The sequence below is a fragment of the Pezoporus wallicus genome, unplaced genomic scaffold (genome assembly GCF_028554395.1).
Source record: "Pezoporus wallicus isolate ANWC-B61680 ecotype Strahan unplaced genomic scaffold, APGP_CSIRO_Pwel_v1 contig_2908, whole genome shotgun sequence".
Lineage (NCBI taxonomy): Eukaryota > Metazoa > Chordata > Aves > Psittaciformes > Psittacidae > Pezoporus > Pezoporus wallicus.
This window is the reverse complement of record NW_026642179.1, coordinates 2234354-2260068: the sequence shown is the minus strand read 5'-3', so window position 1 is coordinate 2260068 and position 25715 is coordinate 2234354. Positions and strand designations below refer to the sequence as shown.

At 38.9% G+C, this 25715-nt stretch overlaps 1 protein-coding gene across 2 annotated transcripts in view; it reads left to right on the top strand.

Annotated features, from left to right (window-relative positions):
* DERA (deoxyribose-phosphate aldolase) overlaps positions 1-25294 on the top strand; it is a 53437-nt gene extending 28143 nt beyond the window's left edge. For both annotated transcript variants that reach the window (XM_057427994.1, XM_057427993.1), the window contains 3 exons: positions 18878-18990; positions 22659-22808; positions 23840-25294. In XM_057427994.1, coding sequence (XP_057283977.1) covers positions 18878-18990; positions 22659-22808; positions 23840-23896 — 320 coding nt within the window. In that variant the 3' untranslated portion in view covers positions 23897-25294. The remainder of the gene's footprint in view (positions 1-18877; positions 18991-22658; positions 22809-23839) is intronic.
* Positions 25295-25715: the final 421 nt, after the last annotated feature.

Sequence of the window (25715 nt, the reverse complement as noted above, 5' to 3'; positions counted from 1 at the left end):
GAGCAAGCTAATCAATGGTTTTCACTGTCTGGTGTATACTTGTGTGTGCCACATCAACTCTGTATCTTTGTAGCCTCTTGGAGTAAACAGTCCTAAGGAACACAAATGTGAGTGCTTGACAGCACCATACCAGTGGTAACTATTCTGTTTCTTTGTTGCAGTGTCTTAAAAAAAAAAACCCAAGCAGGTCTTGTGCACAGTTCTCTTGCGAGAGGTAAAACTTTTTTAACTTCTATTTTCTGACACAAACATCGGAAACCACCAGGGAAGCCCGGCAAGCAAGAGAAGTACGATGAGCTTGCAGTGGGAAAGGAGCGTTTCAGTAAGGATGTGGATGACTTAATTGCATATCAGAGTCATATATAAGGTTTTTATTTTGGAAAATCATATTTTAACCATATTACCTAATTACAAAATCTTTATTGTCCTGTGTAACAATTCATATTAATTAGGATATGTAGACTGGGAGAGAGGTGGAAGACGTGGTTATGTAAATGTACTTTGCTTTAAAAGTGAAAACTTAATCTGAGTAATTCTGACTGTGAAAGCTGCTCTTGATGGTACAGCTCCTTTTACATCAGGCTTTGAAAAGCTAAGGGGAACAGAGTGACACATAAAAGGTATTTGCTTTCATTATATATATATTGAAACAAGTACCTGTGGAAAGACCATGAAGGAGTGATGCATGTTCTTCTGCAGCTCTACTAAATCTATGGGTTTAAGACAATTTTTTTTCATAGGTCATTAAGCAGTTAGTCAAATAAATTGTAAGCTGTACTGACTAATGTAAAAATTGAACTCAGAAAGGGCATGAATTAGTGCTAAACCAAACTAACTTGTAAAGTCTCTAGCACAAAAAGCCCTGCAAAAAGTTGCAGGAGATGGCTGAGGCAATAAGGTCTCTGATGCTGATAGTCTAGAAGAAGAAAACTAAACCACATTAAATGTGTGAGCAGAAACTTTTTTAGATGTTTGATACTGTTCATTCCAAAGTGAACAGAAATAATATAGCCAAATAGTTAAGAAAAGCCGTATCTTGCAGTTCTCTAGAGAGCCTGCTATCAGGTATTCCAGGCTTCATCCCTCTTTACAGAAGTGGTTCCAGTTAATACACACTTATCATTTTCATAGCAAAACTTACCAAATCTTAAAGTTGCAAATGGGCTGGCCTTGTGCTGGATTCAGAGAGACTGGCTGAAAGCTGTAGTATCCAGTCTTTGTCTCTTGAAGTAGAGAGCAGTGCTGCAAGTTTCCCCTAAAGAAAACTCGGGACATGGCAGTACTGCATGAAGAGGTTTCCTGGAATATTCCACTGCACAAAAGCCTATTCCTGAATTAAGAAAAGCTATCACAGTTTAATGATTGTAAGAAGACAGAGTCCAAGAACTGTGGTTTGAAAATTTGCAAAGTAATGCCTGGCTATACCAAGCATTACCTCAGCTCTAAATAAGGTTTTTATACTGTACTTAACACTGGTGCAGATCCATTTTTAGTATGAATAATGGGAAGACAAATTCTAAGATACTGTAGCTGTTGTTTTGAGCACTGTCTTGTGAAGATTTGCTTCAAGCAGGACTAGGTGGTGTGGCTGTAAACATGCTAGACACCATTTGCAAGGGATGATTTCCCTGCTGCTGGATGTGAACTGCCATGATCCAAAACTTCTACTAAGCAAATGTTTCATGAAAAATGAAAGAGAAGAAAGGACTAGCAAAACCTAGCAAAATTTGATTGAAAAGCTAGGCATGCTTTGTGCAAATGTGACCAATGTAGGAAACAAGACTGCTGAATAAGTGATAGTACTTTGCACTTACATAGCACTTTGGATCTTCAAAGCACATACTGACATTAGCAGAGTAAATCTTACAATTGGCCTGTAAAGTATGGAACAAAGATAATAATAGACAAGTCAAAAGTCAAGCTGAGATCAGTTTTGAGTTCCTGGCTTTAAATCCCACTCTCAATCCAAAAGTCGAGGGTCCCCTTAATGGCATGTGAGTTATATTATGTATTGATTTAAGTATGTGCTTACAACTTCAGATGTAATTTGATACTAATTCAGTCAATTAGTAGAGCCAGAGCATTTCCAAATGAAAGGCAAACCAAGGGAGGAGGCTTGGTAACACATATAAAACAAGATTTCAATTTGTGTCTTATTTTACATGTTTCAAATCCAACCGTGTTGAGTTTACAGGTAAAAGGTATACTTTACCCTGTGAAAGATCCATCAGAAATCAGGGTGAACGTGTGGCTATCATCTTTTAAAAGCAGACTGGGTCAAAATTGTCAGCTTCTTTCTACAGATGTGAACTGTTGCTGAGTGCTTTCTGGGGTGACAGATGCTATTGAGCTCTAGTCTGAAGGTCCACTATAGGACTGGGGACAAACTAGTAAGTCTTACTCTTCTGAATATGTGGAAAGAGGATTTACTGCCTGACTAATGACCAAGGCTTTCTTGGTCAGAGCCTGGTGGATGTTTCCTCTTTCCTTCCAACCAAGCAGAAGTCAGCATGAATCCAAGGTGTGATGGGGCTTGCCTGCTCTTCCAGCTTGGCTGAGCTGCACTCACTGGCAGGGGAAGGAGTATGTTACAGTTCAGTGTATTCTTGGATCTGACTGCTCGTCTTCAGAGAACAAAGCACAGTTCAGAGAGTTCTCCCACCTGCGTTGTCAAATGGTAGAGAATAATCCCAATTTTTTTTGGCTGTGATCTTCTGGCAGTACAGATTAGATCAAGCGTGGGCATGATGAGCACATTTCTGAATTTCTGTCGGTTTACTGAGAGTGCATAAAAAGATGTTTATGTCAGCTCTCTTTCTGTCTGCATGCATGCAGACAATATCTCATTTGTCCAAAGATTTGCCCATTCCTTCAGAATTTTTAGATAAATTTGAACTTGCATAGTTTGTACTACTTCAGCACTTTGCATCATGCAGATGCAGTGTTGTGTCATTTTAGGAATGTAGCCTTGGTTATTGTCTTGAATATATAGAAGTGCTTGCAGTTGGTTGCTGTAAGAGGCTCATCAGGACAGTAATTAGTGCTATAGAATTATACTAGTAGGTGATAACTTTCTGCTGCAGCAGAAGTCCTTCATTCTGCATAGTCTGTGGTTGTTATGCATTTCAGAGCTCTGGTTAACATTAGTGAAAGCTTAGAGCAAGGAATAAGCACAAAGCACTGTGGAAAATCAAGATACAGAGCAGGTCAGAGTGACACAGTCTGTCTCAAAATTTTGAATGATATTACGGACTAAAAAGTTATTGAATTAAGAGTTACATCAAAAGATTGATGGTCTTAAATACAATCACTCTAAAAGAAGTCTCTGCAGGAACAAGTGACTTCATTTACTCTGCTACAGAATGGGGGGAAATAAAAAAGCTGGTGGTATAAAAATGCAGAAAGCTGAATGTTCAGTAAGGCAGAACAAGGCTGCTCCCTTAAATGATGTTATTGCCTACAAGCCTAACAGTGATACTGCAGCTAATCACTAGAAATAATGTAGGCATGATAGATAAGCTTGGAGTTGAAAAGTTCTAACAATGCAATCACAATATCCTCAGGTTTGAATTACTGATGAGAGTCCATACAAAGAGCTGTAACAGAAAAAAAAAAAATGTTGGGCTTGAGTAAAGCAGACCTTGAAGGAATGCAAAATGAGACTTTAAAATCTGCCTGGAACTCAATAATGTATGTATAGGGAATCAGAAGTGAAGGAACAGAAAGTGGTTGAGAAACACTGCAGCAGGCTCTAATGAAAAGTCTGTTCAGTAGAGTCAAAAGAGCAACAGAACTCTGTATGGGTAAGTGGAGAAGAGAAGTAATAGGTAAGGGAAACAGGGGTGTTGGGGAAAGAAAAGATACAAAGAGTCTGTGAAGGGAGAAGAGAGTGTATATGGTAAAGCCTTATTTGTTTGCAGTTTGTTAAGCTAGAAACCCAGACATGCATGCAATGCCCTGTTTGTTATGCATTTATTTATGTGCTTGCTGAACTGTGCACTAGCCTATACAGCCATATCTGTAGGGAGATAGTTATCTGGAGCTGTTCATGTTTGTCATACCAGGATGCCTGGCAACTCAATTTGCTAATTTTTTGAAAGGTCTAATCTATTACTGGTATTCTTCTGTAATCAGAAAATAGCGAGATACACTCTCTACTGAAGTCAGAGAAGAAATAAAAGTCTGAAACAGAACACATTTGTCAGCTCTGTATCTGTTTGATTTTGTGTTACCCACATCATTCGGCTTTCTCCCTCCACCATACTCATTTACAAATGGAAACAGTGCTATTTCCAAGCACTTCTCACCAGAAGAATATTGAGTTAAGTCAGGAAGCCAGAAGATGGGTAGGATTGTTTGAGGTAGCAGAATGACAAAGGTATCATCACCTTTGACAATTCTGTTAAATTCTCTATTTTTCTGTAAGTAAAATTAACATTGCGCATTTTATAGGACCTCTGTGAGATCTAGTAAATTAAGATATAAGCAGAAATATGTTCCTCTCATTAAAAGGCAAGTTTTTCATGTCTGTGTAGGAAGAATGAATACCCTTAGTCACGATTGAAATTGGGAAATGGAGCAAGAGGAAGTATGGAATTCTTCTGGTGGGAGCTGCTGACTCTGATTTACTAGTTCAACCAGCCCTGGGAGTTACAGTGGAGGTGGAAGCTGGCACAGCTTCTGGTACTCTGTGGTGATGGTGTTGTGCACTGCCTGATTGACCAGCACTGCTAGCAGCAGCAGGGAGGTCAGTTCCCTTCAGCTGTTTTCATAGCACCCCACTAAATGTTCTTTTAAATGAAAGTGTTCTGCTGTGCCTCCCGTGTGCCTTGCTGCGCTTTGGTTATCCCCCTGCACTGAGCAAACTGGAAGGAGCTGTGTGTGACAACATGAAATCATAGATGAGAGGAGTCCCCAGAAATCCTAGGACTTGTCACTGGGTCTTAGAGAAGGGTTTGAACCCTAATCTGCATATTTCTGCTGTTTAACCTGTAAGAAAGTGGCTATTCTTTATGCTTCAATCTTTGAAACTGGCTGTGAAATAGTAGATTACAATGAGGCGGCATGTACTGACAGCATAACATACCATTGAGAGGGATTAACCTTCTATTAACAAACTATTCTAAATGCCTGAATAGCATTTTTCTTTTACTGATATTCAAGATCTTTACAAAGCATGTTAATTAAAGAATATCTAAATGGTATACTTTCAATTTATAACAAGTGATGCAGAGAGGTGAGAAAGCACCCCCTCCTTGCGTTAATTTTCCCCATGAATGAAACCTTGTTTCTATGTTAAATAATTTGTTAGAATTTGAGTTAAAACTTCTGAAGTTTCATATCACCTCAGGCTCAGGAATCATTGCACAGTGAATAGTTCTAGTCAAACATGCCATCAAAATAACACAGCTTCCTAGCAAAAAACTTTGCTTCTGTGAAGCTCTGGTATGGAAGGTAATGGTTTGAGAAAATGCAATTTTAAAACATGGAAATATTATGTAAAACCAATAGATGTACAGGGTACTGTTTATTTCTCTGACTTTTCAGGGTTTTTGTTTTTTTTTTTTTATTCTGGCAACAGCAGGTGTTAAATTCTACTAAACCAGTGAAAAATAAAAATAAATATTTAATTTACTGTATCTATCAATTATACAAAATTGGCTTATGAAATATTAAAGTATCTTTTAAGAGATAGCAAGTAGGAACCAGTTAGAAAATCCAACCCCTTAACAGAAACTTAATGTAGATGTAGAAATAAACTAAGCATGATTCTAGGGTTGTAGGACCTGGACTTTTTTTGTTGATTTTTAAGGTGCCATGGCCTAGTGATTGTGCCTATGTAGTTTGCAGGTATATGCTCATGACAGCAGAAATGTAAAATTAGCCTTCTAAAGAGAGATGTTGAATGAAAATATATGTTAGGTTATGTGATCCTGAACAGCAATAGGTTATTTTAAAACAGTATGGACACTCATTTGAATAAGCACATTTAATCATAAGGAGCAGGAGTACAGTGAAAAACAAAACACCATTACAAGACATGGACACAAACATAAGTGAAATACATATTGAGACACAAAAGTGGGACAAAAATTAGTCGTGTGAAACAAGAAGTTTGGCATAAGGAGGTTATGGATAGTTTACTATGATAAACTAGATGTTAAAACACATAGAGATCAATATAAAGACATCCTAACTATTCTATGATCCACTAACTTTTAACAGTTAAGTCCTAATGGTGCTAACACTGTATTTCAGTGTTACATTATTAAGAGCAGAAGAACAGGCTGAATACCCAAGCTGACTGCCAGGTTGCATCATGATGTGTTCGGAAGAGAGCTTCATGGCTTTTCCCAGCTTGTCTTCATGGTTGCTTGCTGTACTTTTGTCGAGTTGCACAAGGGACTTGAACTTCCTTAGTAGGTACCCGAGTTACTTGAAGCCTGCCTTCCAGGCTTTCTGCAGTCTTTTGATTTGTGTTGGCAAAGTGCAAACTGTGTTAGGAAGACACAGAAAAGAACGGAAGATGTTCCTTCTTTGGTACTATACTCTGGGATTTCATCCCCTGGGAAATGTTCCTGATTTATATATTTAAAAAAAAAAAATCTTTTTCTGAAAATGAAGGTTTTAATTTCAACATCTCTCAGATAAGACAATTTCTAGTTTCTGACTATGCTTATTTTATAGTTACCAGAGACAGTAGCTTTCCCAGACCTATCTGTAATAGTCCTGCTTTTGAGAGAACTTTTTCAAAGACAAAGATGACAGCAAGTCCATAGTCTTCCCAGCAAGTCAGCGGGGACCTGACGTCTGATTGTCACTTGCACCTTTGATGTTTCTTCCCCTCTGGCATTTGTGCTATAAAGTGATTTCCCTGCAGTGTAGAACTGCAGCTGATTTCTCAAGTTAAGTTCTCCCTAAATCTAAGATGTTGAAAAGATTCCTCCTTCATGATGCCAGGACTTTTTCTTAAGCAAAAAGTCTTCCTTCCATCATCTTTGCAGTTACACTGCCAATCCAATGTCCAATTTACCAGCCAATCCCAAACATTGCAGAAGCGAAGTCTTGGGGTTTATCAAGAGATTTGTAAATTCATCTCTAAGGGACCACAAAGGAAATGGATGACAGTGTTTCGTATTCTGTGCAGCACATTAAATTTATAAAATTAAATTATGCAGTGCGAAATTATGAAACATATATCTTAAAAAGCCTCCTTACCACTGGTCCTGGAAATTGGATGTGTAGAAAGCTCAAAGGAAATACAATGCCTTACACATAAATGGAGCTTGAAATGAAAGATGAGAAAGGAGCTTGGTGCAGTGTGATGGAAAGGGATGCCATGATTCTCATGACTTCTAGTCCCCAGTAAGAAGAGGGATAGCATTTTCAGGTAGAGCTTTGATAACATGATACCATATGCATGATGTTGATAGCTAGCTGGTTACATCTGTGTTGTAATCAGGTGCTGTGTTTGCATCTACTCTGGGTATAAGCAAATTTAGCTTCTCAGCAGTTTGCTTGGTTGCCATTTGCAGCATGGTTGCAGCTTCAAGGCAAGCTGTTCCAGGAATTTCAGATGGATGGACCCTGTACTGTTATACTGATGCCATTTTCAGCAATTTCCAGAGCCTGGGTTAGAATTACAGCTCACTTACCTTTAAACTAGCAGTCTCCAGCGTGTGCTGCAGAAATGCTGGTTTGTTACTTAGAGGTAAACCAAAAAAATCCTAGTAAAGTAAACATGCTTTTGAACAACTTCTTGGCAAGTTCTTTTGCAGGGACTTGCTTGTTTTAGAAAGTAAGAACCAAAGGCAGGAGAGAAACATGGGAAGAAAGTAATATATTTTTCTGTTAAAATGTTCAAAAGAGATTAAGTAAAAAAAATAAAATAAAATGGTGTTAGTGAGGGGTAAAGAGAAGCCTTTAGGTTTGAAGTGCTCCTGTTCCTTTTTTACTGCCTGAAGAAACGCAGGAACATGCAGAGCACTGTGCAGTCTATTGCTGCAGATGAGAACAAATAACTATTAATTAGTAACTCAGCTGCATCTTATTTCTCAGAAATAAGTCAGAGAAAGGTTCTGCCAGTTCAGGTTATTGTCTAATGTCTGGTTCGTGAAAGAGAGAGGCAGGAGAGGATCTGAGATTATTAGAGTGGAATTTTTAAATGGCAGAAGGCAAGGGAAGGTAAGTATAGAATCCGTTCAAGTTGGAAGGAGGCGACTAATGTGGCATTTGAGGTATCAGCAATGTGTTATTCATGGCCATGACTTCAGTATGGCTTGTAGGTTTTCTACATTTTCATTTGCTAAATTAGGTGGGACATCACATAAAGAGTAAAGTAGTCAGTGAAATGTGGAAAGTTTCAGATCATCACAGTCATGCAAAGCCCACAGACTCCTTTCCACAAAATGCGAGTTGCTGCAGCACTGATTTTTATGTTAATTTACTAGTGAATAATTTAAAAAGACCTGTTTATTTTTTAATAAAAAGGAAAGATATAAATTGGCTGAGTGTTCCTAATGTTACTTACAGCTGCCATTGAGCAGATGTTAGGGTTTCTTAGTGGTATGCTAGACCAAAATAAGTTTTATGAATAAACAAACAATTTCGTTTTACTACCAACTCTTCCAGGCTGATTCTCTCCCAAATTCACAATAAATGGCTTTTTAAAGCCTCCTCATAAATAATTACCTTTCTTGTGCCACTTTTTTCTAGGCACTTGGATTTTAATTACAATGATGAACTGTTTTAATAAGTTGTTAAATAATTTTATCTTTTTAGGGCTGAATCCATTTTCCATCTTTCTTAGACTTCATTGGTTCCTGGGATTTTGATCCTTTTAATTCTTGCTAATTCACTTGATACTGCACTTTCACTCTCCTTTATAAATTCACATTGGAGAAGCAAACAGCATGCAGCAGCATCTTTTCATCTTTTCCGTCTGAACTTACGCACATACACCCACCCTATCTTGCTGATTAACAATGGTCCCCTGTTACTAGTAACCATTTTGTTTAACTCAGTCATTTTGATCACAGTAGGTTTGAAAAGGTAGGTAATTAAATGGAGACAATGTGGTTTTGCTTTGGGCTGATGTCTGCAGGCCTTAAAGCACTCTGCCGAAAATACCTAGCAAAGTAAACACTGTGCTTAGTTGGATAGATAAGGGATCCGCAACACTGCTATATTCCAGTGTTTTCCAGTGTAAATACTTATTAGATACCTTTGTTTGTGATCTGATGTGGAGAAATGCTGAACACATAATTCCATGTAACTTCTGCTGTGATTCAGTTTCTGTGAAAAGCAGCTGCTTTATTGAAAAGTACACATCACTCACTATTGGAGGCAGGGAGGGGAGGAAGAGCCACATGACAAGTTTTTAAACTTACTGATTTTTAGTCTCACGGCATGACCAAAATTTACTTAATTAAAAGTGAATGCTGTTAAAACCAAAACCCCCACAGATCATGTTTAAATTTGCATATTTTATTTTTTTTTTTAATATGAAACACAAAACATGGAACAATTTGTTCACTGAAAGGGTGGTCAGGCTTTGGAACAGGCTGCTCAGGGCAGTGGTGGAATCACCATCCCTGGAAGTGTTCACAAACTGTGTAAACAAGGCCCTTACTGACATGGTTTAGTGATGGATGTGGCAGTGCTGGGGTAATGATTGGACTTGATGATCTTAAAGGTCTTTTCCAACCCAGTTGAATCTATGATTCTCTGTCTTATGATCCCACTCCCTGCTGCTGAACAACTGGAGTCACTACAGAAAATATTAATACCAATTTAGATATTGTTAGAAGTCATAGTTAACAGTGTGGATCTTACAAGGCTTTTCTTTCACTGGGGCGGGGTCTGTCCACATCAAGTGTGTGTTTCTTTGGAGTGCAGCCTTGGGTAGCTTTGCATACTGTTATGCTCTGTACAACCTGAACAGAGCATGTTTAGGACCTAGCTCACATGGGGAGATGGTTCTGCAGCTTTTTGCTATTTATGTCAGAAACTTCGGATTACAGATGGAAAGCTGCAGACCAGGTGATTATGCTTGCCAGCGTGATGGTGACACCATCACTACCACTACAGTTTGGCAAGTGACAACGTGGTAAAACACAGGTAATCTTTTGCTTGACCACTTCCATTTCTGAACTTGTAAGTGTGAATGAAGAAGCCGTTGGTAACAAAGTGAGGCTCTGAAATACTGCCATGCAAAGCTACAAACTTTAGATTTTTTTTTTTTTTCCCCCCATAAGACATAAAATGTACTGTCTCAATGAATAGTGACATTTAATAAGTTTCCACTAAATACCTATGAGGATACATATACATCTAACACAAAGAGAGATTGATACTCAATTTCTTTCGTTCACAGTATTTCAATAAAAAGAGTGGAATGCCAAAGTACAAAATGATAATATATATTTAGTGTAGGTTTTTTAAAATATAAAACCTATATATAAAATGCAGATTTGAAGAATGAAATATCATCATATATTTTCATTTGCCAGTCAGCTAACAAAATGTGCATTTCTATATCAGTTTCAATTATTTTTAACCAAAACCCAGGCGGTTGTTTCATTATTTTGGTACTTTTGGTTTGAGATGCTTGCCATGATTGCACTCTGTGACCAGATCAGCACACAGGCTGTTGATAAATGGAGGTAGAGAAACAATGCCCCAGCATATTAAATACCTTTTTATGAGGTGCTGCCTATTTTTGATGGTGCTTAAGGGTCTTTTTGATTTCCTTCATTTTTTAAAGTAGTGCTCAGTAGATTGTTATGCCAGAAAAGTCTGACTGAATTTATCAGCCACATGCCTTCATAAAGCATCCCTTTGAAATAAAATTGTTAGTTTTGCCATGTAAGCATCATTAATAATACAGTGGGGGAAAAAAAGATTTATTAAAAAGCCAGAAATGTGTCTTTCCTTGACCCCAGCAGAGAGGTGCCCTGCTGCTTGCAGTGTGGCTGCACAGTCAGGGGTTTTACCTGTTTTTTTATTGAAGAGGACTGGCAGGCTTTTTGGTATTCAGGCTACCTGAAGAGCTGGAAACCTTGTAAAACAACCCTACTGACAGTGGTGAAAGCATCTGCCAGTACCTGGGAGTTCTCACCTGCGCTGCAGCCTACGTGGATGGGCTCCTGCAATTTTGCCTAATGTCAAATTATTGAGGTGGGGAAAGAAGAAGGAAACATTCTGAGGGGCAAAAGCTTCTGGGAGGCAGGAGCTGTGGGTAAGATCATTACCTTTTAAAACTGTCCCAGTTTGCCATTTTACTACGCTCCCAAATGTGTAGGTAAGGCCTTCCAGATTGTTACCCTTTGGATATTTGTTGCATCAGGAGAATGCCCAACGCCTGTGCCTAGGAAGTCCATGACAGATTCTATGTGCTTGTAAGTCGATTGTATTGAAGACTTTAAAGTATCATAAAAAGTAAACTAAAAGTTCCTAACGTTTTCGTAGTAATTGGATGATCACTGAAAATGGAATATTCAGCCCCTAAGTAACCTATTCTACCTGATTTGTAAAAGTCAGAGGAAAATAAACACATCATAGCTGAGTCTGGTGAGATCTGGTACCCTGACACTGGCCACAAAGTGCTCTCAGGAAATGCCTTGGGTGCTGGAAATGCCCCCAGTACTGAAGCCTCCATCTTTGCCAGCTGCCTTTTTTTGTGTAGGGAACAGTGCGGAAGAAGGGCCCATGCTGTCTGACCTCTGCATGACAAAGAGGCTGGATGCTGGGCAGATTCTGTCTGTGGCATTAAGACATGACTTTCAAATTGCAAAAATCAATCCTGCCTTTTTCTGGGTTAGAGTCAGAACAGAATCTTAAACTGCTTTTATCATGAGGTGTTGAAAAAACACTCAAAATGACATTGAAGTATCATGATTTTGGCTGCATTATGTTTGGTTGTTTTTTTTTTAATGTTTAAAATTCACAGCACCATCTTGATAAAGTAGTCTGATTTCCTACTTACTTTGTTCAGCCTGGAGTATTTCCAAGTGGATTTTAAACAGCTATTTCTTCAATTTGAGTAATTTTGTTACAAGCTAATAGGCAATATGTAAGCATACCTGAGTTTTAATGTTAACGTATTTGTTTTGAAGTTGCTATCAACATTAAAAAGCAAAAAGCTAAATGTGTCTGCTAAAACATGGTATGTAATATAGCATGTAGTACCGTGATTCTAAGCAGTCATGCATATTTATTATTTTCTTCCAAATTGTAGTGCTATTACTGGTAGATATATCAGGGGTTCAGCCTTAGTCTGTAATATGTCATGTACTGGACAACATTTTGAGAGACTGAGATGTATTGATCCAAAACCAAGAATGCCAAGAGGGAAAAAGCCTGACCTAGATCAGTGCTGTTTTAATTATATCACAGTTTAGGATAGTTTGTCATTGTTTAGATTAGTTTAAGTGTGAACAAGTAAATGGTGCAATGCAATTGAGTATTTGTAAAGGGAGCTTAAAGGGTGAGATTGAAAATCAAGTCTGCTTTCTCCCACAGCATTTTACTTTTTCACCCAGCATTTGGCTCAGCGCTGGGAACCTGAGTGCCTTCATTTAATCTGTAAGAAGAGGCCAGCCTTTATGTTGCTTCATAAAGGAGCAACAACCTGTTTTAGCAGCAACTTCTGTGTTACTGGTAAAGCAATGAGAATGAATGTTGTGGTTCCTTTTCAAACCCTCAGCATGTCTTTAGCTGCTGTATGTGGGACACTAATACTCTGCCAAAGCAGAGAAAGTCACCATCCCCCTTTTACCCCCTGGCCACATCCATATTCCTGTAAAGAGACAATGTGTTATTTTATAACATTTAGCTTTTTTATGCAAATGAAGTCTTTTGGACATTAGGGCAATTTGCAGAATTCAGCCATCACTGTCTTTTCAGCGAAGAGGTGTTGAAAGATGTGACTGCCTTTTTTTATAGGTAGCCGCTGTGTAATTGTGGAGATGGTGGTGGCCATGAGAGGAGGCAGGTCTGTGGCTCTGTGCCTCCATGCATGCTGTGGAACATTTCCACTAGAATTTATACAGGTGCTGTAGCAGTGTTCACCAGTAGCACAGTCTTCATGCTTTTTCAGTTGATTGTGGTTCTGCTACTTCCTTCCTCTTACTCTTCAGGTATATTGGTAGCTGATGGGATAGACGCATCTTAAAGCTCAGAGCTAAGAGCTAATGGCTCTTCCAGCAGCGTGTAATTGCCTGAACTGCTCCTGCAACCTGGTATCTCCCAAAACAACCTCTGTTGGGCAATATGAGAGGGGACTGGGGGCATATTTCCACCTGCAGTTTAGTGTGGTTTGAAGCCTAAAGCAAAGGACCCCTATTGACAATGATTCCAGCTGTGGCCTTTGAGCCTGAAGCACATGACAATTGCCTTCTCTTTCACTGTACCAAATAGAGACTGGATTGGAAGAAATGCTTTAAAAATAGTAAAAGCCCATGCCATATAGCCAAGGAACAGAAGATAGTATGGGTCTTTCTGTTGAATCTTCTGAAGAAACACATTTTAAATGAACATACAGGAAACTAATACTAATTAAGTAATAGTAATCTATGGAGACTTGTGGTAGACACTATAATGGTGCATTAGTGAGCCATGCATAATTCAGCAATACTGAATTCTTTCAGCCATCATCTACAGGGAATTTTGCATTAGTATGAACTTAATAATTTGTCCCTTTGTGTGCATGCGTAAGTGTTCCTAAGGGCATCATTTGGACCGCAGAATGCCTGTTACCAGAGGTGATATACAAGAGAGGAAGCATCCATTCTGGGTCTTGGAAACCAAGCTGAGATGATAGGATGGGTCATTAGAAAAATTGTCTGATTTGTAAACAGACATTAGATGTGGAGCCCTATGATGTGATTTCTTTCTCCCCCTCCCAACTCCCTCTTTGTGCAGGCACTTTTCCAAAAAGAATTGCAAAAAATAGGCAGTTCACAAAACACCAAGTTATAAGCTAGTATTTTTCAAAGCAATAGCTTAGACATAGGCATGTGAAAACATATGTAGGCACTTAACCAAGTGGTCTGGCAGTGTAGTCACGTGTGATGGAGTTAAAGGTACTTGGTGAGCTACTGCTAAAGTGCGTTGGTGCAGTTTCATATTCTCTTCTTCTCAACAGCAAAGTTAAGCTGGCAGGGAATTTATTTTATCTTTCCACTGAAGTAGGATAAGAACATGTAAGTGGACTATTACCATGACTCAGCTAACAAGAATTAGCTGCTACATTAGCCTTTTACATCTTGCCTTGCCTCTTATTTTCAGAGGGTTGATAACCTGGTTGCCCCTAGTCAGGCTAATGTGTGTGAATCTTAAGACCCTTATTTTAGATACTCATAAACCAGAAAGATGACTTGCTAATGGGACTATATGCACATCTGATTATGTACTATTTTATCACTGCTACCTTGTCAGCACAAACAGCAAGGGCTTTTGCAAGTCCCCTCAGCAGCATGCCTCTTTTTACCACCAGTTCTAAAAGTCTTGGAAGGGTATGTGTTCACCCTGTGTCGCCGCACATTCTTACATCTGTGTTGCAGTAACCAAGATATATTTGTGTTCATTGCAAGTATTTTCAAAGTAGCATGGGATAATTGTCCCTTTGCAAGCATCTCTCTCTAAACTATTGTTCAAAACTGCCAGATGCATCTTTGTTTTTTTATTAAGAGTAAGGCAACAACAGAGAGTCTGTAGTTATCAGGAGATAATAATTCCCCAAGGGCATTTGAAGCACTTCACAACCAAAAGATTGTGATTACTCCATGTTTGCTATACTGCTTATTATTCCTTATTGCTTAATTATGGAACCAGAGTGTGCTTCCTGAATGCTGTCATCTAAATAAGATCTGCAGTTCTCATGCTCTGCTTCAGTGTTACATGGACTGGGGAGCTTTGTAGTGTTTTGAGATAATGCAGTAGGGTGGGCCAGTCATGGCAACTCTTCTGGCCTTTGGGAGACCCAGGCATTCAATCCCTGCTCTGTCAACTGCTTGCTGAGAGGCCCTGGGCAAGTCACTCAGCTTCTGCATACCTCAGCTTTACAAGTCTGCTCAGATGCTACCATAAATAAGGCTGTGTGAGTATCTAGAATAGAAATAATATAATGGACTTCATCTTGACCTCTAGGTATGGACTCAGCCAGCATGCTATGAAGACACTGATTTTCTTTTCATTGTGCAGTGAGTGGTCTTTGGTGAAGTGCAGTGGCTGAGGGTTGTGTGCGCAGGGGGATTGAGAGCACAAGGGAAGACAGAATTTAATATCTTAAAATCATAGAATAGTTTGGGTTGGAAGGGACCTTCAAAGGTCTTCTGGTCCAACCCCTCTGCAATGAGCAGGGACATCTTCAACTAGATCAGGTTTCCCAGAACCACATCCAGCCTGGCCTTGAATGTCTCCCAGGGATGATGCATCCACCACCTCTCTGGGCAACCTATGCTAGTGTTTTAACACCCCTGCTGTAAAAAACATTTTCCTCACATTAGCCTGAATCTCCCCTCTTCTAGTTTAAAAGCATTACCCCTTGTGCCATTGCAACAGGCCCTGCTGAAAAGTCTCTACCTGATTTCACAAGCATGTGACTGCAGCCCAAGTGGTCAGGCTCCCAGCGGCACTGAAGGCTCCATTGCTCTTGACCAGAGAGAGCCTCTGTTCACACTTAAAGTTTATGCATATTTCCATCTCTGGTTAAACTGATGCAGTTTGTGCTTGCCAGGCTGTGGCATGTAAGGTATGACACACAGGTGTGTTACTAGGTTGTCAGCAAGCTCACCTAAAACAAGCGTGTAATGCTGCTGTGTTAGAAGAAGGCTTTGATGTCACCACTCTTTGCTGATTCAATGAGTCTTAAATGACTTGCTGCCTTGAAAGGCAACATACTATTGCAGTTATGCATTGGAAAAAAACAGAAAGTGTGGCCTTCTCCAGGCTCACTGGGCCCAGAAATCTACCCTGAAGAACTCTTTTTAAGTCTTTGATTTAATGTCTCATTGAATCATGTAACCTACTCTAGAGAAGGGGAAAGCCATTCAGCATGTGTTTGAATATTAGCCTTGATTTTTTTATTGTTTGCATTAAAAGGAAGAGAAGAAGATGGGTGATAAAACTCAGTTTCTGAATTATCAATTTCCAGATTAAACTCCTGCTGAACTTCATTCCTTAGACTTGTTTTTGAAAACTTGAGTAAGAAATAGTATTGGTGAAAATCCCTTATTGTTATAAGGTTGGCATAAAGTCTACTTAATGAAGTGCTTTTATGCCAGGGGCCATATTTTTTAATTCCCCCTTTTCATTCCTGAAATCTGAACATTAATAGCACCTTCCATTTCAATGTGCTCTTCTAGCATGCATCTTCTGTCTTCTGTAAGAGGCTGCATGCAGTCCTACTAGCAAGCTCTTGTGTCATAAATAGAATTTGTTCAGGAAATAAAAATGTATTGTTTTCATTGTTAGAGGATGCTACTAAATTGGCTGTATGTTTGTCTAATAATCATATCTAAAGCTGATTATTCTGGTAATAGCCTTAAGATATTATTTAAAAAAAAATATAAATGCACTACTTTTGTACTAATACAAGTTTTTAATCTCTTCTTGTTTCTATGAAGTCTGAATGAGATTTTCAAAATTGAATAATAATTTGATCCGTTAATCTTTTGAAGCTAGTAATTTTATTTTCCTCTCTTTGCAGTCTCTGAGGCTCACAAATGAATAGAGCTTCATTACTGGAGTCTGCATTTAATAACCATTATCCATTATCTTGTAATTAAGACTCCCTGTAACGAATCATGAGGACAATGCAAAAATACATAGTACATTTCTTTAATGAACTGGAAAATGTTCATCTTGTTCTATTTAGTAATGAGTTGCTGAATAGTCGTTAAATCCACTGGAGAATAGAGCTAGATGGATTTTGAAGACTATCTTGAGTTTGTAGTTAATCTATTAGAATTAAAATTTCATCTTCTATTTTTATCAACAGCTGATTAGAAGTCATTCTGTTTGACCAAATTGATTAGAAGACCATATACAAGGGCAGCTGTTGTTTAATGAAAGTTTTTAATGAAACTATACCATAGAGACTTGTAATTATACGACTTATAAAAGCTTTGACTTACCTTATACTAGAAAAAATGGGAAGTATTGCACTGAAGGACTTTTAAGTGCTACATTTCGAAAGGGAAATTAAAAATATAATTTGGCGATGTCAAAGTTTCGCTTCCACTGTTACATGTTTTAATGTGACTATCAGATGTCCATAGTGTCTCTCTGGAAGGGAGTAGCTCTGAGATATGTAACTCGATTGTCTCTGTGCTCCATTCTTTGCAAAGCTCAATCAACTATTAATTGCCTCTTTTGTGCACTGTACATTCTCTGGAGTTAGAACTTTTTCCACAAAAAAAAAATTGCTTCTCTTTGGAATGGAAACTGTCACAGGAGGGTGCAGTTTAATCACCAATGGGCCTAGACAGGAAGCCTACAAAGAAAGCTGTGTTCTTACAAGACACGATGTTAGTGATACTGTTTGTGTTTACATCACAGGGCACAGGAACATACCTGGCTTTGTCTTAATACCATCAAGGATGAGACCTAGCTGTCTGCCAGTTGGCAGTGTTATCAGGAAGGTGGGTCTCTGGAGTGTGCTGCAGCACACCGTCAGAGTGTAGTCTAAGCAACTCTTTAGTTTGAGCCAGTAGTGAAACTTCCCTTGCTTACTCTAGGGAATGCTGTAGAGGTATCATCATTCAAATAAGAGACAAAATGGACCCTAAGCCAAAGCTGAAGTGGAAGCAGATGCAGTTCCAATTGCCTTAAGTGGATGATGCACTACTACATGATGGTTGAATTATCCCTCTTCTTCTCCCGATTACTTTCGATAATTAATGATCCCACAGTACATCTTTTCTAAGAAGTAGGTTCCCAGAGATGAAGTGTGCCCTAATGCAATTAAAGAAGTTTTCTCATTGTTTTGTGTCAGTGCAGGATCATACAGTGCAAGGCAGATTTTTTGGTTCACTTTTTTAGCTTCTTATACTGTGCTGCAGAATTCATTTTAAGCCAAGCCAGAACAACAGGAATGCACAAGAATACTACACAAGTATTCAGGGCAGGTAGCGGAGACTGCTATTCACAAGTGAGAAGCCAGGAACAATAAGCCAAGGTTAACTTTCTTTTAAATAACACAGATGTTTTGACCTTATTACTGCATTATATCAGGCCATGGGTTTAAATATAGTAATTTGCAGTGTTACAGTTGCAAAATGCATAAGAGAGTTTTTATCCTGTTCAGAGAATTACACAGCTGGTTTCATAAATACATGGGATTGCTTTCACTTTAAACAGCTGCAGGAGCTACAATACTAGACTGTCAAATGTGAGACTAAATAGATGCAAGATTTAATTAAAACCCTATATATTCTATTCAGAAAGATCCTTGAGGAAATACTACAAAGTTGATTTAATGTAGAATTTATTCAGAGGAAATAATTTCCATTGTAGTTAGAAACATTCGTGTTCATGCATTTATACACATATACTGAGTGTCTGTACAGGAACATATATTATATTGGACTGTCTTGAAGAGACTGTTAGTCTGATAGCTAGAGCAAAGAATTAACAGCTTGGATGTTCATTTAGCCACTGGGATGGCTAACTTGCTGTGAAACCAGATGGGTATCATCCTCCTGCTCCAGCCTCCACAACTGCAAGGTTAGCACTGTCACCACAGGGACGTATGTGTAAATGAATGCTTCATAATTGCTGTGATGCATAAGATCATCTGTGGAGGGCATGAACTACATATGTGTGGAATGCCTCTTGTTCTAAAACTACCATAAAGCTTTTTACTTCTTTTCAGGTTCTGATTTTATAAAGACGTCTACAGGGAAGGAGGTGGAAAATGCGACCTTTCCAGTTGGAGTAGTCATGATGCGAGCCATTAAAGAATTCTACTGGCAAACTGGCTGCAAGGTAATTCTTGCTACCTTTATAAAAATTAACTAAACAGGCTCATTCAGAAGGAGATAAGACTGTAATGGTTTCAAAATGCAGAACATATAAATCCACATACATTAGCTTCCTTGGTTATAGGAGCCGTAGGTAATGGGACTTCTGTCTTGTATGTCTCGTTTGATTTGCTATTATTCTAGTGCTTAAAAAAACAAACCCAAAAGGCACTTTTGGCTTTCCTGCCTGGTATAACTGTCACTTCATTCCCTAAAAGCTCACGCAATCTTGATGCGTCCCCTGTTGCATTTGGGTTTGAATTTTGTTTCACCATTTAAGGTATTTAAATAGTCATCTCCACCTGACAGTGATTGGCATACTCCCATAAACCTCAGTGGAGCTATACAAATTTATAGCCGCTGAGAGTCTGTCCAGTGTACACAACTGTATTTTCTGACTTTGTTCTGGCAACCCAAGAGATAAATTCTGCTCTTTCCTCCCTTGCCAAAGGGACTTGGCAAAGGGACAAAAAGGCAGATCCAGTTGGAGCCTGTTGTGTGGGATGGAGGGAGGGAGGGACTGGGGCCAGAAAAACATTATGTCCTAGTCCACGACATTTATCTGTCATGTCAATGTCAAATGAGGTCAGTGGATGCAAGGAGCAGGGGAGAAAGTATGGCAGAGCCAGTGATGAGCTATCCATGCATCCGTGCTTGTGCTGAAGCAGTAAGAAAGGAGGAGGTTATTCAAGAAGGCTTAAGCCACCTCTCACTTCTTTTATCTACATGCAAGTGGGAGCTGCCAGTTAGATCCGGTGCTGATGTTCAGCTGCAGGCTTTGACTTCACCTGCAGCCTCAGGAAAGAAGATCATATCTCTAACTAAAGACTCACATTTCTCTCCAGCTCACCCTTCTGGAAGTGGCCTTTCAAAGATATGATGTTAGGACATGGGATGAGAGTGGGATAGGAGCTGAGATGGCTTCAGGGGCTGTTGGAGCTAGAGGAGAACGTGACAGCAGGTTAGACACGCGTCCATCTGCTCTCTGTGGTCATCTAACTGAGGCCATTGTGATCCCTGGGCTGTTCTCACTCCTCCCTTCCCTAGTTTGCCTCTCCCTCTGACACACCACGACTCGAGCAGCTTGGATAGTCTTGCTTCTGCGGGAACATCTCCACTGCTCCCAACTTGAGGCAGATCTCTGGGGCTGGGTGACTCACCTCAGCACTGGTGCTGCTTATAGGAGCTGTATGCCAGAGGTTGGGCTCTGCTGCATTAACACAGCTTTGTACCTATAATTGGATATAGATGTTGAATTCACCTTTTGCTTTAAAAAGATGCATTCATGGTTTAAAATGTGTTATTAAGAATGAGCGCTTATGCCTGTATGCATGTATGTGTCAGAGAATTAGATGTAAACTGACTTTATGTGCTTTTATTAACTGAAGACAATATTATCACTGACAAGAGATTTCTAAATGGTTTCTTTAACAAACTAATTTTGCAGCTGTAGGGATGCTTTCTAGCAAGGCGTTGGCTTGGAAAAACAGGTTAATACAGAAATTAAACTTCTTCAAGGAAAGGAACGAGTTGCAGAGTAACATTTATTGACTGATAAGCTGTGGTGGTGATATGAAAAGTTTGTAATATAATGGGAGATAATCTTTTCCTGTCATTATTGAAGGACATACATAAATTGGTTTTTCTGTTGGGAAAACCCCCAATCCAGAAAAACTTATTACTTTTTAATAATATAAGCTGAAGAGAAAATTCTTGAGGAGATGAGCTTATTAAGCAAAATAATGAAATGCTGTGAAACAGCAGGAAAGTGGTAGCTGGACTTTGTACTCCTCTTGAATTAAATTCCAGCCCCCTTTCCTTTTTACCTTTTTATGGCAGTCAGATGTGCTGTTTGGAAGGCTGGTAAATGGAGGACAGGCTTGTCTTTGTAAGCTTTTTTTGTAAAGAGCTTTCTGAATTTGCTTAAAAAAGAGAAGGAATTCTGCATGGTGTTTTTAATTCTCTTATTGACTCCATTTTAGTTGTTTTTCTGTTTGGTTTTTTTTTGACAGATTATCTCAGCTGTAATATTTCTAGGAAGAAATCTAAATTTGAATTTCATTAGGATTTCTCTTCCTGAGGGAAAACACATTCCCACTCTTTTAATTTATTGTCTAGAAGATGCTTTTCCAGTTGCCGTGGTTTAAATTCCTTTTGGAAATCTGATGTGAACAGATGTATGCATACACTCATGCATGCATGCATGCGTCCATCTATCCATCCATCCATTCACAAAAGAAAAAACAGTCTTCATGTTTTGGATTTATCAAGCTTTTCTTGTTATTGTTCTTTATAATCTTATTGGAAATATGCTGTTATCACAATGCTTCAGAGTGAGAGAAGGATTTATTCTATGTTTGTTTATCCTGAAATCACTATAACAAAAATTACCACATTTAAAAACAGATACTTTTTGATTCCACTATTATATTCATACGGTACAAAGAAATCCTCAATGCAGTGAGGTTTCAGGAACAAGTATGCAGAAATCAGAATGATAATTCTTGCAGAAGGCAGCTGCCAGGAAGAAGTATGGAAGGTAAAGGTTTATGGCAGAAGAAAACATAGAAAGAATCATGTGCTACTGTACAGATTGTTCAAAGGTAATTACTATATTTTGTTAATGCAGAACCACTTTTTCCCAGCTCTCCTGTTTTTTCAAGAGGTTAGCAAGCTGCTACAGGCCGACGTTTTAGCTAATGCAAGTGGCAATTTTTGATGAGGGGTTTGATAGGTGCGTGTCACAGGCTCTGTCTCAGAATGAGATTTGTTTAAATTACAGCTAACCAAAAGACTGGTGCTAGGGGTTCTATGCCATGTCACCTCAGTGCTGCCTATGCACAGCAGGTTGATCAAGGGACTCAAAAGAGTCTTTACCTCAAAGTTATGTTTTTCTTGACGTGTGTGCCTCTACTTACGTGGCAGTTCCCCTGACCAAGTATGACATCTCACATCAAGTGACTGAAAGCTTATCCAGAGTGCGTTGAGAGGGAAGTTTTGCAGTTCCTGTGAAACACAAAACTTTCATTTTTTTGTAAAGTCAGACCTAATTTAATTCCCATTTGGAAAATTTTAGTGAGAATTAAACCTCTGATAGGTTTGAATGTACCTCCCAATCATGTATTGTTTGGTGCACAGTCTGTTTATAAAGAACAACCATCTCTCACCACTCTTCCCGTGAGTCAGCTGCCTCACATGCTTTATTTCAGCATCTTTAGTATATTGTACGTATATTTGTTGTTATATATTTGGAATTAGTTTACAACATGGGCAGTAGTGATACACAGATTTCCCAGGTCCTGCCTAAATCCCTTGGTCTAGTATGTGCTGTGGGCTAAGTACTCCCATTAGACCTCAAACCCACCTTCTTAGAAGGTGCACTGGGGTCAAAAGCATTACTCGCTCAGTTGCCATGCCTCGTGATGAAAATATTACCTTTTGCAGTGATGGCTGAAGCTTGATAGCTCTCAGCACTAGTCTGGAGCTGATACTGTTTGCAGGCAGGTACTTACTGAGTAGAGTTGTTACATACACCACAGGCACTTTGAGACTGCAGGTGTACAAATGCTGATTGCTCTTCTGGGGTTGCTGATGAATGAAAATGTGTATTGCACTTCTTTTTGCTGTATAAAGGTTGGATTTAAACCTGCTGGGGGCATTCGGACGGCAAAAGAAGCTGTTACTTGGCTTATGCTGGTGAAGGAGGAATTGGGAGTGGAATGGCTAACACCAGAGCTCTTTCGCCTGGGTGCCAGTAGTTTGCTGGAAGACATCGAGAAACAGGTTAGTTTTTAATGTTTTTCAGCTTGATGGAGGGAATAACTAATCTTTCTAAACATGCTGGCTTACTGTTACTGCAGAATATGCTTTTTAGTGCTGTTTAAAAGATAATAGAATGTACATCTAATTCATTATTAAAGACAGTTTCACTTCCAGCCCACTATTTCTTTAAATTTGGCCTGTTGTTACAGACATATTCCAGCAACTGGCAATTGCCTTGGCCAGGTTTGCAGTGCAGTGAGCAAAGAGGCTCAGTTCGTACAATTGCAGAGCCTTTTGCAAATGCATGGTAGTGCCCTCCCCTGCACTCCTAGCTGTTGCCAGTTCAGCTGACCCTCACGATACCTCACAGACCCTTTGTGTCACTGTGCTGCAACTGTTCACGATATATTTCCATGCTGTGGAGAAAGTCACGTCTCACCCTACATATGGTACTGCTGATAGAGAAGTTTTTACATATTGATTATTTCCTGGGGAAGACAAGCAATTGCCTCCTACAAAGCCTCATTTTGCTAATTGCTTTTATTTTTGCGCAGGCTGGTCGCTGCGTTTCCTGGCAGGAAAACAGTGTATGAGGTGCAGTGGCAACGTGTAGTTCCTGGTGGGCAGAAAGGTTCTGACCTGTCTACCCACAACCTACTTCACTGGCGCAGGGTATCAACCCCAAAGGATACAACATAGTTGAGAAGAGCATAAGCAATTTTGGATACTTTTAATATCATTAAATGATGCTGAAATGGTCAAAATAAGATCATAGTGAGAGTAAAGCAGTATCTTCCACCTTGCTCTTTTTGAAAGCTTAGTTAAAAGCAAAAAATCATTGCTTTTTTCTTTTCTTTTTAAAGCAGCAAGAGCCCTTAGTTCAGATCCTATGAACAAGTATATAAAGTCATCGTATTTTATGCACAAACACACATAGACACAAACAAATATCCATCATCTTCATGTGGCATGCCTTTAATTTGTTACTTCCTTGACATTTTCAGATTTATAGAGATATATAATTCCATCATAAATTTTCTTTTTTCTTGCAGATTTTCTACCATGTGACTGGCTCTTATCCGCTTCAGCATGACCTGGCAATGGCTTAGACACAAAATCAACTCAGGATTACTTTCACAAAAGAGGTCTTTAAGCAAACAACATTCAGAAGTTTTCTGACAACCAAATGCATATGATAAAATTAAAAGACTAATTCTTTCTTCTTCATATTTTATAGTATATAAAAATATGCTTGTCTGCTGGTTGTACTTGATCCAAAAGCAGAAAAGATGGTAATTCTGAAATAAATTGTTAATACTTACAGATTTGCAAAGTTAATCTTGCAAAGTCTTCCTCAGACTAGCCTGAAAAGCTTATTAATGGCAACACTGAAATACTATGAAAAAGATTTAGGTGGCCAGGTAACAGTTTGCAGTAACAGAATATGAAATATCTATGGAATGTTTCAGACTACTAATTAAGAGCTACAGATCTTGGAATAGCTTTCCATTCGCCTCAGACAAAACCTTCTGCCACAGATGTGTTGCGCTATTAATTGTTATGTTGATTCACTTTCAAGCATTGTAACCTGAGAAAATGAAACTTGGCTATTACTTTCTTTTATAAAATGTCTCTGCAGCAAAAGAAAACCTTTTTTTTTTTTTGGCATTTTTTCCCCAAACTTGGGCACAGACATCCATATTTAGACCCTTGAATAAAGGTGGCTTGATTTCTAGAACAGCTGAGTATCCACAGTTGCTCCTGAAGTTAATGGGAGCTCTGGGTGATCAGAACAACTGAAAATCAAGCAGACTTATATAGGTGCCTAACTATGCATTCATGGGCCTATTTTTAGGCATTTCACTCTTAAATTTTAGTCTAACTTGCTTAGAAGCTCCCATTCCTGTCTCCTGTCATTTTAAAACACATTCATGCAAATCTTTGCATCTTAATGTAAGGGGGTTTGACTGTCATTTTGCAGGTGTCACTGCTGTGCTGGCTTCACCTTGGTCATTCTAAAAGCGGTTTTTTAATTTAAAAGGTGATTTGAATTTTCTCCTATGCAGGGTTTACAGCTTTAATATAGAAAGTACTTTTCTTAGAGCACATTAAGAATAGTACTGAAATTATCAACACCTTTTGAATATCAGGCTACAGCTAGTAGATTCATTATTTCGGAGCTGCTTTCTGCTCACTAACCAGAGTTGTACTAAAAACTTAATTATCTTATCATCATGACTAGTCTCACTGACTTAGGTAGGTCTCATCAGGGAAGTAAGAGAAGGAGGATTTTGCTGTAAATCAAGCTACAAAGGTACATTTATTGCAAAGAGATCTGTACTTCATAAAGATAATAACTCAGTTATTTATCTGGCTATACCACCTGAATCAGTGGTGGTCTACTGAACACCTTGGACAGATAGGAAAGCTGAATAGGGGAAAAAAAGTAATAATCAGAGAAACAACATCTACAGAAAGTAAAATCCTATATGCAGTGCTCAAAAATAGGCCTTAATTTCCCAGGAAGTAGTTTGTCCAAGGCTTCCAGCCTTTTTCTGCTTCAGGTCTCAACGCAGAAAATGAAGCTGAGCAGTGACTATATTTTCACGTTTGTTTTTTGTGGAAAGTGGCCTTTTTTTGCTACAGGTTTTCCTTCTGATTTTCCTGCCAGTTTCCTGAAGGAAAAATCCAGTGCCTGTTTGCATATTTAGGGGAAAATTCTGCTGAGCTTCCAGAAATACAGAGCCTGTTTTAGGAAGTCAGCTCCCACCAGGTGTTTGCCAGGTTGACCCTCTGCCCTCCCAGCAACTACACATTGGATTTTGCTGCTGTTTAACTCTAGCTCTGTTAGAGTATATTTCAGTACTTCAGTACTTCTGTTAGAGTATTTCAGTACTGTTAGAGTATATTTCAGTACTTCCGTAGCAG